Source organism: Capricornis sumatraensis, chromosome 2 (assembly GCF_032405125.1).
Source record: "Capricornis sumatraensis isolate serow.1 chromosome 2, serow.2, whole genome shotgun sequence".
NCBI lineage: Eukaryota > Metazoa > Chordata > Mammalia > Artiodactyla > Bovidae > Capricornis > Capricornis sumatraensis.
In genome coordinates, this window is record NC_091070.1 from 27,947,150 (window position 1) to 27,962,930 (window position 15,781).

At 36.9% G+C, this 15,781-nt stretch overlaps 1 protein-coding gene across 1 annotated transcript in view; it reads left to right on the forward strand.

Annotated features, from left to right (window-relative positions):
- The window catches only part of KCNH5 (potassium voltage-gated channel subfamily H member 5), a 367,642-nt gene extending 353,210 nt beyond the window's left edge, over positions 1–14,432 (forward strand). Inside the window, exon 11 of the mRNA XM_068965445.1 lies at positions 13,485–14,432. Coding sequence (XP_068821546.1) covers positions 13,485–14,432 — 948 coding nt within the window. The remainder of the gene's footprint in view (positions 1–13,484) is intronic.
- The last annotated feature ends 1,349 nt before the right edge of the window (positions 14,433–15,781 follow it).

Genomic DNA, 15,781 nt, shown 5'->3' on the forward strand with positions numbered 1-15,781 from the left:
GTAACTTCTCTGACCTTCATCTGTCAAATAGGGATAATAATAATTGCCCTGCCTGACTTGTAGAGTTTGGAGAAGGGGAATGAGGCAACAGATGCTAAAGTGTGTTATAAAATGTATCACATTTGACAAATGTTAAGCAGTGTTATTTTCTACTTGCATACTGAAAAGTCCTATTACATATTCATATGTCTGTATCTCCTTCTGTGTGTTAAACTTTCAGCCCAGTCATGACTTTGGTGTATGCTATTACTAAAGGGATTTAACCTCATTTATCATTTAATTTCCTTCTCCCTAGGCTTTTTAGCCTTTAGATCCTTTGCATCTCTCCTAAACTTAGATCAGGCATTCTTAAATCAGAGAAATCTAGTTTTTGAGTTCAACAGAACCAGGTTGGAAACCTAGTTTTGTCTCTCATTAGTTGTGTAGACTTGGGGAAGATTTTAAAAATCTCTCTAAGCCTCAGTGTTTTAGTCTATAAAATGGATTATTGTTCAATTTAGAGGAGTAAATAATCCATGGGAAATACTTAGTACAATTCCCTCAATCTGGTATTTTTATTGCAGCAATTCCAAGATGAAGACATGTGGACACAATTGCTACTGTGACAGAATAACTATGTTATCAAAAACATTGTGATCTAATGTTCCATTTATGGATTTAAGCCAATACTAGTGGCTTTCGTCTTACATTGCATAGCAAGCAACATGTAATGGTGATTTTTTTTTAATCAATTTTGTTCCTTTAAACTTGAGTGTGCTAAAAATTCTATAAGAACTTAAAAGTAAAATAACCTTATTCTTCTGAATCTTCTTCTAAATATCTAAATGCTTACAAATAGTTGCAGTTGAAAATTATAGTTCTTTAAGATGGATCCTTTTTCTAATAATATATGTATGTTGTGTTCAGATTCTGGGAAAATAAATGTTCTCTAATTTTTGTTTAGCACTGCCTTAACAATTATTTCCTTTTATGACTTGTTCCCCAAAATTAATTTCATTTTTGTTTTTATCGATATGTCAAGTATGGAGCCCCTGGTGGCTCAGACAGTAAAGAGTCTTCCTGCAGTGTGGGAGACCTGGACTCGATCCCTGTGTAGGGAAGATCCTCTGGAGAAGGAAATGGCAACCCACTCCAGTATTCTTGCCTGGAGAATCCCATGGCCATGGGCTCGCAAAGAGTTGGGCATGACTGAGTGACTTCACTTTCTTTTTCTTTCAAGTATGTAAATGACAGTTTTCTGCTCAGTACTCTTGAAACTGTGATGTTGAATTCAAATTTGAATCTCCCATATATCTGTTGCCAGTAAAACTGTGTGAGTGTTTGTTTAATTATTACCCTTCCATTGTTCTTGTCTTATGTAATTTATTTTCCTTCTTGGTTAAAGATCAGTGTTTTAGTTTGTCTTGATCAGTAGTTATGGACATAGTCTTAATTTCATGTCTATTTATTGATGAATTTATATATTTTTTTGTGCAAGAGGACTTTTTAGAATTGAAGGTAATATTTAAAAAAGTTTATGCTTCTATTTTTAGATATTATTTGAATTCTTAATTGTTGGAAAAAATATAAAAATTTACCAGCTTTATTTAAACCATACAGTCCACTGTGTTAAACATATTCTCATATTTGTGTCACTGGAAATAAATTGTTGGCTATCAGCTTAAGTTGATACCAAGAGTGAGACTGTGCCAACATTAATTCTAAAATATGAGGCAGTAACTTAACAGGAGTGGAAATAAGTAAGAAAATTGATATTTGAGACATGAAAAGATGGAAACCAATATTTTACAGTGATGGAACACGTGGTATAGTGGCCCCCTGAGATTGTGTTCCAATGCACTAGTTCTTTTGGGAAAGTTTGGAAAGCACAATACTAGTAGTGAGTAGGGGTTGTGACTGGTTACATTTAGCAAGGCATGAGAAGAAAGAAGTGATCACGGGTAAGAATTGGATGGCCTGTAAGCAGATATGGAAAGGATTTAGAACATGAAAATGTAAAAATAAGACAGAAAAGTTTTTGTACAAAAATGGCTTTTTGGTACAAAAAAAGAGTCTATTTAAATGGTTTCATGGTTTCCCTGGTGGCTCAACTGATAAGGAATCCGCCTGTAATGTAGGAGACCTGGGTTTTGTACCTGGATTAGGAAGATCCCCTGGAGAAAGGAATGGCCACCCACTCCAGTATTTTGGCCTGGAGAATGCCATGCACTGTACAGTCTATGGGGTTGCAAAGAGTCGGACACAGCTGAGTGACTTTCACATGGCGAAGACCAGATAAGAGAGATGTGACATCCCATCAAGCCTGATGCTTTCAATGTAGTTTCCATCATGGAGAAGGAGACAGAGGCAGAGACTGAGAGTAACAGAGGCTGGTGCCAAGAAAGTAAAGGATTAAACCAGACTTGAGAACTGTATCTAGGAAATACCTTTTTGTGAGGTTGCAGGAATATGGAATCGACTATAAACAGATCAGAAGCTAATTTTTTAAAGATAATTATATGGCCAAAGAAACCATCAGTTGAGTTCAGTTCAGTCACTCAGTTGTGTCTGACTCTTTGCAACCCCATGAACTACAGCACGCCAGGCCTCCCTGTCCATCACCAACTCACGGAGTTTACCCAAACTCATGTCCATTGAGTCGGTGATGCCATCCAACCATCTCATCCTCTGTTGTCTCCTTCTGCTCCTGCCTTCACTCTTAAGCTTGGTCTTAAAAAATCATTTTTTTGTTTCTAATGTGAGCTCAAAACCAAACCTCAGGCCCCTGATCTGCAGGCGGGAAGAAGCTGAGGAAGCTCTACAATCTTGAAATAGGATAAAATTTCCAACCCTGATAACAGGTTTGAACTGTAGAGGGAAATGGACAAAAATGAGCATCCAAAGAAAAGGAATCATGAGCCACAGAGAACAGTGGATGACAGAACTTATCCCAAAGAGCAGACTGAGAAACTAATAAAGGACTTTACCCCACTACTGGGGCAGAGGGGCATCACAGTGCCTGCCTGGCAGATCTCATCATTGCTGTGGACCAGTGATGGCTGAGCCTCTCAGCCGTGATTCCCTACAGCCTTTAATGGGAGTGCTAAGTCAATTATACTGCTTTTATTCCACTTTGATACATTGTGCACATGTTTATATATGCATGTATGTATATATGCATCTGTGTGTGTGTGTGTGTGTGTATGTGTGTGTGTGTGTGTGTGTGTGTGTGTATTGGGGGACAGATAACTTGTCTTTCTAGTTTACAGGACACCATATCAGGTTTCACCATCAGAAAATGGTACTGCTATTTATACTTTTGTGTAGCCTAAAGAGAGACTTTAAATTTTTTTTTATATTTCTAAGATTGTTTATCCAGTACATCTGCAAACTCCATTAGTCTTACTGGCAAAATAAATTCAGAATTTGACCACTTGTCACTACCTGCATTTCTATCTCTCCTGTCTTAGTCAAACATGATGTCTCAGCAGAGTTACCCAAAAAGCTTCCTAACTGGTATCTTCTTCTTGTCCTTCTGATTATATAATTTATTTTTCCCACAACAGCCTGAGCTATCCTTTCAGAGTGAAAGTGAGACCCTCTGCTCCAAAGTCTCCCATGGCGTCTCCTCACATTTAAAAACCGAAGTCCATGGCCTCCTCTCTAACCTCCTCGGCAGTAATTCTCCCCATGGTTACTAAATGCCAGCTGCTCTGTCTTCCTCACTGTTCGTCAAACATGCAGACACTCTCAGCTCGGGTTCCCCCTGTCCCCATGGCCGTCTGCATGGCCAGCTTCTTCATTCCATGACTGTCTTTGCTCCAATATCACTTCCCAATAGAGATCCAACCACTTTGCCTTCTCTAGGTCCTGATACTCTTTCTTTTTCTTTGTAGCCCACATCACCTGACATTCTATGGAGTAGTTAAGAGGTTTTGTTTTGTTTTGATATATACATAACTCTTAAACAGGGCTTGAAACATGGTAAGTGTTTAATAAATACAGTGTGAATGATTATCTTATTTGCTTCTGTATCCCACCATTCATGTGTCATAAAATAAATGCCCTGAGGATGCAGAATAGGACAGGACCAGTTCTACCCAGGGGCAGTGAGTGAAAGTCTCCCAGCATGGTGGCTTCCTGGATGCCCAGCCTTAAGACTTTGCTCTCAGGCGAAGAGCCCTGATCTTGGTTGAATACTCTGTTGCTGCTATCTTGAAAGTCTTCATCATTTTGAACAAGGAGACCTGCTTTTTTTTTAGTGATATAATTCATGCATCATACATTTCACCATTTTAAAGGAGACAGTTCAGTGATTTTTAGTACATTCACAAAATTGTGCAACCATCACCACTATCTAACTCCAGAATATTTTCATTACCCTCAAAAGAAATCTCACACTTGCTAGTACTCATTCCGCATTTCCCATATCCCCTAAACTTTGGAAAACATAACTTCCTGACTAAATTTGCCTATATTAAACATTTTATATAAGTGAAATCATACAATCCATGACACTGTGTATCAGGCTTCTTGCACTTGGGGTAATATTTTCAAGGTGTCACATGGATCAGTACTTTGTTTCCTTTTATGCCTAGGTAGTATTTTTTGTATGAGTATACCACATTTTGTTTGCTGATTCATTCAATATTAGATGTTTGGATTGTTTCTACTTTTTGGCTATCATGAATAATGCCACTATGAACATTCATGTACAAGTTTTTGCATCACTACATTTTTATTTTTCTTGGATATATACCTACTAGTGGAATTGCTTGGGAGAAGGCAATGGCACCCCCCTCCAGTACTCTTGCCTGGAAAATCCCATGGATGGAGGAGCCTGATGGACTACAGTCTGTGGGGTCGCTAAGAGTTGGACACGACTGAGCGGCTTCACTTTCACTTTTCACTTTCATGCATTGGAGAAGGAAATGGCAACCCACTCCAGTGTTCTTGCCCGGAGAATCCCAGGCACGGGGGAGCCTGATGGGCTGCCGTCTCTGGGGTCGCACAGTCAGACATGACTGAAGCGACTTAGCAGCAGTAGCAGCAGCAGTGGAATTGCTGGGTTGTATGGCTACTCTGTGTCACATTTTTGAGAAACTGACAAGCTGTTTTCCACAGAGGCATTTTTATGTTTGCACCAGCAGTGTACGAGGGTTACAGTTACTCTACATCCTCCCAACACTTGGTATTTCCTGCTATCAATAATACTTGTTATCTTTTTATTATAGCCATCCTAGAGGATGTGAAATTGTGGTTTTGGCTTGCATTTCCCTAATGACTAATGATGCTGAGCGCCTTTTCATGCGCCAGTTGATAATTTGTGTAGCATCTTTGGGTAAATATCTTTTCTAATTATTTGAGTATTTTTGTCTATTTTTATTGAAGTACAGTTGATTTACAGTGTTGTATTAGTTTCAAGTGTAAAGCAAAGTGACTTTCATTATTAATTGATCCCTCCCCCTTACTGATTCTCTTCTGGTAAGCATAAGTTCGTTTTCTATTTCTATTGGCCTATTTCTCTTTTGTATATAAGTTCATTTGTGAAAGCTTTTTCAGATTTCATATATAAGTGTTATTACATTTGTCTTTCTCTCTGAATTACTTAGCATGATAATCTCTAGGTCCATCCATATTGCTGCAAATGGTATTATTTCATTCTTTTTTATGATTAAGTTTTAAAGTTTAGTTAAGTCCAAATTATTTAATATTTCTGATGGCTTGAGATTTAGGTGTCTAAGAAAGCTTTGCCTAATTCAAGGTCACTACAATTTATGCCTTGGGTTCTTTCTAGGAATTTTATGGTTTTAGGTCTTACATTTAAGTCTTTGATACATTTAAGTCTTTGATACATTTTAGTCTTTGATACATTTTGTAGTTGAATTTTCTGTATGGTATGAGACTGGCATCTCTGTCTATCTATCTATCTATTTTTCTTTTTTGTGAACATGCAGTTGCTCCAGCACCATTTGTTGAAAAGGTTAATCTTTCCTAATTGAATCCTCTTGGCATTCTTGTCAAAAAGCAATTGACCATAAATGCATAGGTTTATTTTTAGACTCTTAGTCTATTCCATTGATGTATATGTCTGTCCTTATGCCAGTACCACATTGTCTTGATTACTAAAGCTTTGGAATAAAATTTTAAACTGGAAAGTATGAATCCGCCAACTACATTCTTATATTTTTATATTTTTAGATATTCTGGGTCCCTCACATTTCCACCTATATTTTAGGGTCAGCTTGTCAATTCCTGAAAAATAAAGTTTTTATTTTAATTCCTGATTAATTTAGGAATAAAATCTACAGATGAATTTGGGGGATAAGGTCATGCTAACAATACTTATTCTTTCAATTTATAAACATGAATATCTATTGATTTGGATCTTTAGTTTATTTGAACAATGTTTTATAGTTTTTGTGTTTAAGTCCTGTGTTTCTTTTGTTAAAATTTTTCCTAAGTATTCTATTTTCTTTGATGCTGTCTTCTGACATTATTTTCTTAGCTTTATTTTTAGATCATTCATTACTAGTATAGAAATACAACTAACATTTTATCGATTTTGTATCCTGCATTTTTGCTGAAGTCCTTTATTAGCTCTACTAGATTTTTTGGCTGTATGTTTGTGTGTGTGTGCGTGCATGCATAATTGTATGTGGATTCCTTAGGATTTTCTGTGTACCTAATCATGTCATCTCCAAATAGAGATGGTTTAAATTCTTCTTCACTCTGGATGTCTTTTATTTCATTTTCTTGACAATTTCCCTGACTATTCGCTTTAGCACAGTGATGAATAGGATTGACAAGATGGTACGTACCTGTCTCTTTCCTGAACTCTTGAAAGAGCTTTCAGTATTTTACCATTAAGTATGATATTAGAGGCCCTGAATTTTTGTGTTATATTTGGCCTTACATATTGTATAGCCAGGCTTTCCTGTTGGCTCAGATGGTAAAGAATATGCCTGTAATGCAGGAGACCTGGGCTCAATCCCTGGGTTGATCCCCTGGAGGAGGCCATGGAAACTCACTCCAGTATTCTTGCCTGGAGAATCCATGTGGACAGAGGAGCCTGGTGGGCTACATTCAATGGAGTCACAGAGTTGGACATGACTGAGCAACTAAAAAAAAAAAAAAAAGCACATTAAGCACATTGTTTAGCTGGTCCTGCCTCATAAAGAAGAGCAGAGTGAGCTGAGGATTAAAGGATAAATAGGAGCTCCCCAGCAGGTGAGGAGGAGGAGAGAGAACACTATGTGCAGTGTTAGACTCTAGATCTCAAATTGATTCAGTAGCTGGTGTGTGAAGGTCAAGTGAGAGTGAAGGAAAACAGAAGTTGGAAAGGAAGGTTAACTAACCACTGTAGGCTTGCTGACTGCATTAAAGAGTTCTGATTTTACTCTGTGATTTTTGTCTGTGGGACACTATCATATTTGATATATAATAGAAAAGAATGGAAAAAAGGGAAATAAAGGTAGAAACTGAGACGGGGAAGACAAATCATGGATTATTGCAATATTTGAGACAGAGTCTAAACTTTGCCAGTTTTACCTTGGACTAGCTATATTCTTGGTTTTGAAGACTTTGGCTTCCTTCTTTTATATTTTTTTAATGAAAAAACTTTAGTAATAGAAATGTGTGATTTTAACAGTTAATTCTAGAATGTCCTGCTGCTGCTGCTGCTGCTAAGTCACTTCAGTCGTGTCCGACTCTGTGCGACCCCATAGATGGCAGCCCACCAGGCTCCCCCGTCCCTGGGATTCTCCAGGCAAGAACACTGGAGTGGGTTGCCATTTCCTTCTCCAATGCATGAAAGTGAAAAGTGAAAGTGAAGTTGCTCAGGCGTATCCGACCAACTTTAGCGACCCCATGGACTGCAGCCCACCAGGGTCTTCCATCCATGGGATTTTCCAGGCAAGAGTACTGGAGTGGGGTGCCATTGCCTTCTCCGAGAATGTCCTGCATTTGCATCATACGAACCACACCTATTTGTATTTCCCAACACATTAACAAAATCAAACAATTTTCTTTTTCTCTCATTTCCTTACTTCTTCCTTTCTACTCACCTCCTTTCCTTCCTTTTTCTTTGTATTAATCACTTAATTAATTAATTCCTCAAAGCTCATTTAGGACCTAAGAGGCTGAACTAGATCTGTAACACATTCTTTGCCCTGGAAGAGCCTATGAATGGTTGAATGAAGCAAGGGAGCCATATTTCAAATCAGAGTATGGTGTATCATTGTTATCCTTCAGTCACACATGGTCACCTCCTACAGCTCTGTCACTGCAGCCTTTGTTAAAAAAAGTTTGTAGCATCTGATATATACACAATAGTGATTGCTAAGTACTTCTTTGTTGTATTAGTTCAGGTTGGAATGGTTGAAAAGACTAGAGTTAGAATTAGTGACTAAGTTTATAGAAACAGTAAAAGGAACCAAAGCACCAAAACAACTAAGTCCTTAAAGAGAGTCAGGTAATCTGGAGCTAGTGTTTGATTGTATAAATAGCTATAAATTCCTAGTCAATTCTGTAGATTCACAGATCTGGGAAGTGATGAGCCATTTCAGAGAGTATAGCACTATCCTCCAAATTACATAATACTAAATGCATGTCATTAAATAAATGATTCTAACCCTTTTTTTCCCCTTGCTTTTATTAGATTTCAAAGTTCAGTACACATTCAAATTATTCAATTTTGATATCCCTTTTATTATCAAATGTCCTACTTTTGAAATGGAAAGCTCAGTTGGCCATGTTCCCTGTCAAGTTTAAGAAGCTTTTATCATTTAAATAAATTAAACCTTCCAGCATGGGCTCCACAGAACATAATGAAGCAAGGAGAAGAAAAGCTTAAATGAAATAAACCCCTTTACTCATAGAAACAGTACCGGCTATTGTGCATTCTACCACTAAATGTGTGGCTCTAATCATATTCTGATTTGTGATTTTTCTTTTCTAATTCTGTCCTTAATTTTTTAGTGTTTATTAGCAATTTGACTTGCCATTCAGCAAAAGATAGACACGGTGCAAGAGGCTGTAGGAACCTCTTGCTAAAGGTTCCTAAAGAAAAAAGTAAATATTGCATTTTTAAAAGCTGATTTATTTTAATCCAAATTGTTTCTTTACATGATTTAATTCTTATATAAGTTGATCTCCTCTGAACTTCACTCAGATCCTTTAATTATTTTTTAAAATAATGTTTTGGGGGATTTTATTTTTAATCTTTGTTTTCTAATGAAAAATAATCATAATTTTATGTTATCATTTAGCAGAATTAATGTATATAGCTTATGTATTGAATTAATAGGAAATTTTTTACTTCCTGTATGACGCATTGCCTATGTAAGAATCAATTGGATAATGAAAACTCTTATTATTATTATTTGAAGATTCTTTCAATGCCAAAAAGTAGCCTGCAGATTATTTTAATCTAAAATAAAAACACACTATTTTTTGAAGGTTCAGCTAACTAAAAATTATCAATCTTCCTCTTCCTTATGAATTTAAACCATTTTATTCTACATGATTAAAACATTAAAGGTAAGAAGCACTTCTCTAGAAGGAAAGATTGGATAATTTATATGAGATAAATTTATATGAGAATGTTCATGCTTGTAATGGTAATGTAGAATAATTTTCATCCTTTTTTTATGACGAAATGTCTTCTTCATAATAAAAACATGTTGTTATACAAAGTTGGGGTTTAGAGTCATAAAATTATCTTCAAACTATGAGCATTTATTATATTTAATGTTACTACATTTAGTGTTTTTGAAATATGGTGATTTTATTTTCTTATTTGTTATATAACACATTTTTTATAAGTGATAGCAAAGTCTATCAGGCTTTGCACGTAAGACATAGGCCAACTGGTTGTGACACCTCTGTAATTTTTTTTTTAATTTCAGGGCCTATATTCTCGTACCTCGCGTTAGGACAGTTTTGCTTTGTCATCAGCTAGAAAATACATTCTAATGGATATTATTCTATTCTTACAGTTCAAGGATTCTTACTCAAGTTCTTTAAAGATTGATCTGTGGGTTAAAAATCTGAACTTGATTCTACTCAGCAAGTGTTTGTCAACTCTACTTATTCAACAAGCACAGAGCTTCAACAGTTTATTAAATTTCTCCACTTTGAGGGATGGTTCATCATGACAAATGCGCTGTGAAGGGTTACCTTTTGGATGTTAAACTGCTGTATCACTCCCTACTTCATCCATTCACCTGTCTGGGTTTTCACAGGTCCAGGAGGTGGTGTCAAAGTTATCCTGAAGAACTGCATTAGACTGTAATGGTTAACTGTTTGGAATCTGACCCCATGGATTTGTATCCTGGCCATTTACTAGCTGTGTGACCTACTGCAAACCATTCAAACTTTTTGTGCTTCAGTCTTCTTTTCTGGACCTATCTCATAGAAGAGTAATGACAGTTAAATGAGATAATACGCGTGTAGAAGTAACCTTTTTTTATAAGTATTTTTACAAGTATTTTTGAGTAAGTCATAATTTCTGTTCTACAGTCAAAATAGATAAATTTAGTCTCGTTCAGGAAACTCCATTCAATTTAAAAGTTGTTGTTTTTTTTTTAAGTGAGCTCTGACTTACAAGTCTGTTTATGCTAAATAGTTGATTAAATCCAAGTATGAATTCTTCAGATTCTGTTTTTCATGTACAAAACCTCATTCTTTCTTTTTTCTCATTTGCTTTTACATCTTTTTGGTGACAAACTATGCCAACCCAGTTCTATTTCATTTGTCCCTTGATGTCCCTGGCCCTGTCGCAGAACTCCCCTTGTACTCAGGAGTATGGCATTAGGAGTCTTTGTTCTCCACTTAATGGTCGCAGTGTCAAAGGCCTTTGTTGTTTTTTGGTTGATGGAGAGGGCCTGGCTGGTAAGGGAAACTGGAGAAAGAAGGCTTTTTTTTTTTTTTTTTAACTGATGTTTTACTTGGGCATATTACATCCTTAATTCACAAAGCATCCCAAATTTGGTAAGCACACAATAATTAGAAGCAATTATTAGCCATTCTATTGAAAATTTAAAGCATGAAGGTATAGCCTAAGATGCCCACAGATTCTCAGTCTCCACTAACTCCAAATCTTTCATCTGTGAACCTCACATGGCAGTATAAATTTATCCCATTCAGATAAATAATGTATGATTGTTTAGTGTGTCCTAAATATTGCATGGATGTCTTATATTTTATCTGACATCCCTGTGCACCAAGCACTTGCTTTCCTCCACTGTTCATTTGACATAGATGCATTTCCCCACCCCCAAAATGTGAAGGGTAACCTCAGTTACCACCCCTCACCAGGGCTGTGTCTTTTCAAGGCTAACTAACTACATTTAAAAGCAAACAAGGCTGGAGTCCAGTGGGAAGAAGGATGTGACCCACCATTTCCATTAGTCCCTTTATGTCAGTTCATAGAATCAAAGTAACTGCCTTTACAGCAAAAGGGAATGATCCAGGAATAGAGTACCTTCATTTCCATGTTTGGATTTGTCTGGTCTCAAAAAGTGTTAATATCTTGAAGTTTAGCACAAGCCTTATTTACCTAGGAAGCATGAGAAACATGTCAACCCTTTGAAAGACTTCTTATTAAACTGCTGGAGCTTTGATGTCAGGCTAAAGAGATTAGAATTACATTTTTCAAAAAGATCCATTTCATGTACTAGTAGAGAAGGGAAAATGTGCTGGTCTTTATAGTCAGTTACTGAATTTAGAGAATATTTATTTTAAAATATAAATTATTACTTCTTGATAAGCTATATTTAGTGCATCAATATCAATTTAGAAAATGTGCTTTTATAGGGAGAATTGCTTCTCCCTGACTTCTCTGTTTACAGTGATCATTACTAGTATTGGTTCTAGCATGAGATCAATGACTATACAGAGACAGAGGTGATGAAAATGGTTTCAAACAGAAAGTGTTTTATGAGAGTTCAAGGAAGATAATCAACATATTTTGAGAGTCTATTACATGAGAGAGACTATATACGTCACATGTATTTCTAATCCAACCAACAGCTTGATAAGAGAGGGTGATGGAGGCAAGTAATTTTGCTAGCATCATAGAATTATCTGATTCTGAAAGCACATTAATATAACTCCCTTGTGAATATTCCTTATAACCCTCATCTGTAGTTATTTTGTTCTTTAGAAGACTGAGTAAAAAAATCTCGCACTTTCCAAATTCACCTCTGACTCTGATAATATAAATGGTAATAATTTCTTACATAGTCAGTCTTTTATATTTTTCTTGATGGAATTGTAACTTCTTCACAGTATTATTTTCAAAATCCATTTTTAATAAAATCTATGCTTACTTATCGGAGAAGGCAATAGCAACCCACTCCAGTACTCTTGCCTGGAAAATCCCATGGATGGAGGAGCCTGGTAGGCTGCAGCCCATGGGGTTGCTGAGAGTCAGACACAACTGAGCGACTTCACTTTCACTTTTCACTTTCATGCACTGGAGAAGGAAATGGCAACCCACTCCAGTGTTCTTGCCTGGAGAATCCCAGGGATGGGGGAGCCTGGTGGGCTGCCGTCTCTGGGGTCACACAGAGCTGGACACGACTGAAGCGACTTAGCAACAGCATGCTTACTTATTTGTGAGTGCTCATCTAATCCTGCATGTACTATGTATTTAACTTTACATTTGAATTTTTTAAATATTGGAATTTGAAGAGTCCAGCCTCCTACTCAGTGAAAGTATTACATGGACAACATTCTTATTTCTGTTCAAATATTTCGGGGTGTGAGTTTCATGAGTTTTTGAGGCAGTGTAATCCGTTAATGCATAGTAGTTTGAAATGAAGTTTGTATACTGACCTGGTATTTACCTTCCCGAAGCTTCTATATATAAATCCTTGTTCTGGCCTCAGAGCCACATATATAAATTTAATCCCTCCTTCTACCCAACTCACACTGCTGTCGGTAGACTGCCTAACTTTTCAGTATTTTTATAGCTTAGAACTCTTATTATTTGACCTCTAAACAGAGGGTGACATTTAGAATGGGTTTGAATAATAATATGATCTAAAAGAAAAAAGAAAAACTTACAGAAAATAGTGATATATTGCAAAGAGATAAATATGTTTTCTTGCACATGCATGTATACATATATGCATATACATATGTACTAACAGGTTAGTAGATGTTTACATTTATGTATTTGTATATTTTTTGTGAAATGAGAATGTGAACAAGAAAGTAAATAGCTCTATTTAGTTGTTTCTTTACTACATTCCCCCTCTGATATGCAAGGAAGTGGGACAAAATGAGCTGAGCAAGCTTAGTCAGTGTTTCTATGTCTGATTTCAAGTGTATTGTACCTGTTAACTGGCACTGGACTATTTTTCCCTTCAGAAGTGGTCTGGCTTGCCCTATCTGCAAGAGTTTCCTTTGGAAAACAAAATACACCTGGTATCTTGTCACACAAGTATAAAGTCATCTGTTTTTATAGTCAAGTTTTTAATCTTTCTGCCCCTCCACAGATCATTTTCCGCAAAATCAGTGATGTGAAGAAAGAAGAGGAGGAGCGCCTCAGGCAAAAGAATGAGGTCACCCTCAGCATCCCGGTGGACCATCCGGTAAGAAAGCTCTTCCAGAAATTCAAGCAGCAGAAGGAGCTGCGGAATCAGGGGTCAACGCAGAGCGACCCCGAGCGGAACCAGCTGCAGGTAGAAAGCCGCTCCTTACAGAATGGAGCGCCCATCACCGGCACCAGCGTGGTCACCGTGTCACAGATCACGCCCATTCAGACGTCTCTGGCCTACGTGAAAACCAGCGAGTCCCTCAAGCAAAACAACCGCGATGCCATGGAACTCAAGCCCAGTGGTGGCGCTGACCCCAAATGCCTCAAAGTCAACAGCCCCATAAGAATGAAGAATGGAAATGGGAAAGGGTGGCTGCGACTCAAGAACAATATGGGAGCCCATGAGGAGAAGAAGGAAGACTGGAATAACGTCACTAAAGCTGAGTCGATGGGGCTATTGTCCGAGGACCCCAAGGGCAGTGACTCAGAGAACAGTGTGACCAAAAACCCATTAAGGAAAACGGATTCCTGTGACAGTGGGATTACAAAAAGTGACCTTCGTTTGGATAAGGCTGGGGAGGCACGAAGTCCATTAGAGCACAGCCCCATCCAGGCTGATGCCAAACACCCCTTTTATCCCATCCCGGAGCAGGCCTTACAGACCACACTGCAGGAAGTCAAACATGAACTCAAAGAGGACATTCAGCTGCTAAGCTGCAGAATGACTGCCCTGGAGAAGCAGGTGGCAGAAATCTTAAAAATACTCTCAGAGAAAAGTGCACCCCCAATCTCTTCTCCAAAATCCCAAATGCCTCTCCAAGTACCTCCTCAAATACCCTGTCAGGATATTTTTAGTGTTTCAAGGCCTGAGTCACCTGAATCTGACAAAGATGAAATCCACTTTTAATATATATATACGTATATATTTGTTAATATATTAAAAACAGTATATACATCTATATACATATGTGTATATATACAGTATATACATATATATATTTTCACTTGCTTTCAATATGATGAACACAATATGGATTTTGATGTGTAAATATTGCATGTCCAGCTGGATTCTGGCCTGCCAAAGAAGATAATTATTAAAAACATAGATATTGCTTGTATATTATGCAGTTGACTGCATGCACAATTGACATTTATTTATAATCTCTATTCTGTAATTTTTAAAGTATGATTTTTGTTAACCAAGGCAGTGTAATAGTTGAAGAATCAGGGTCCAACCTGCCAATGTTGCCATGACAAATTTGATCTCAGGCTGAGTATACTGATCTGTCATTTCCTCACTCTTCTGTTAAGTTAAAAGTATAAATTAATGCCAAGGAATCATTCAACCTTTTAAACTATTAGTGCCATTTTATGATTTCATTCCATAGGATATTTTTCTGTAATATAGTGTTAGGTTATTTTCCACAACAGGCAGTATTTGCTCCATTGAAATAACTGTTTTGTTGCGTCAGTCAGACATCGACGTGGGATATGGAACTTATTACTCTGGGGTTTGTGCATGAATTGCATTTTTGCTCAACTGTACCTTTCCTTGTTTAACATTCACTTAGATAGTAATCATTAACTCTTATGTAAGGATATCCCTACTCCCTTCATCTTGGATAACAGCCACCATCTTATAAGCTCATGTTTTTCAACCCCATAAATACTGAACTATTAATATAGTGTATATTATTATAGAAATACTGCACCACAGGGTAAAAGGGTCTTTTTAACAATTTATGTTAGAGATCCTGATTTTCCAAAGGTGATGAATGTTCTAAATTTGTTTTTTTTTAAACTTGGTCAAAGATGAACTTGAAAGGTTCTTAGCAAAAGAAAATCAAGCAAACAATATTTAACATATACAAAATTTAACTAGAATGACATAAAACAACAAAGAATATAAAAAAGATAAGTTTTGTAGCATATTTGTGACTTAGAAAGAATGAAACACAGGTACAGAATTGTTCACACCCGATTCTTAGTGCTTGTAGAGGTACTACGTGAAATGTGGTTAGGAAGAAAAAACCAAAACACTAAAAAGTAGATGTTAAGTTGTTCAACTCAGACAACTGCTTTTCTATAATATTCTAGTTACAATTTTCTAAAGCTTTTTTTGCACACAGTTCTACTGCTGGACTTCTGCTGAGTTGATACAATAGACTACTAAGGCTCAGGCAGATCTGCTTATGAAAGGAGGGTACTAAAGACCAAATGTCTTTGGGGCCACAAATCCTCTTCTTAGAAAGTGCC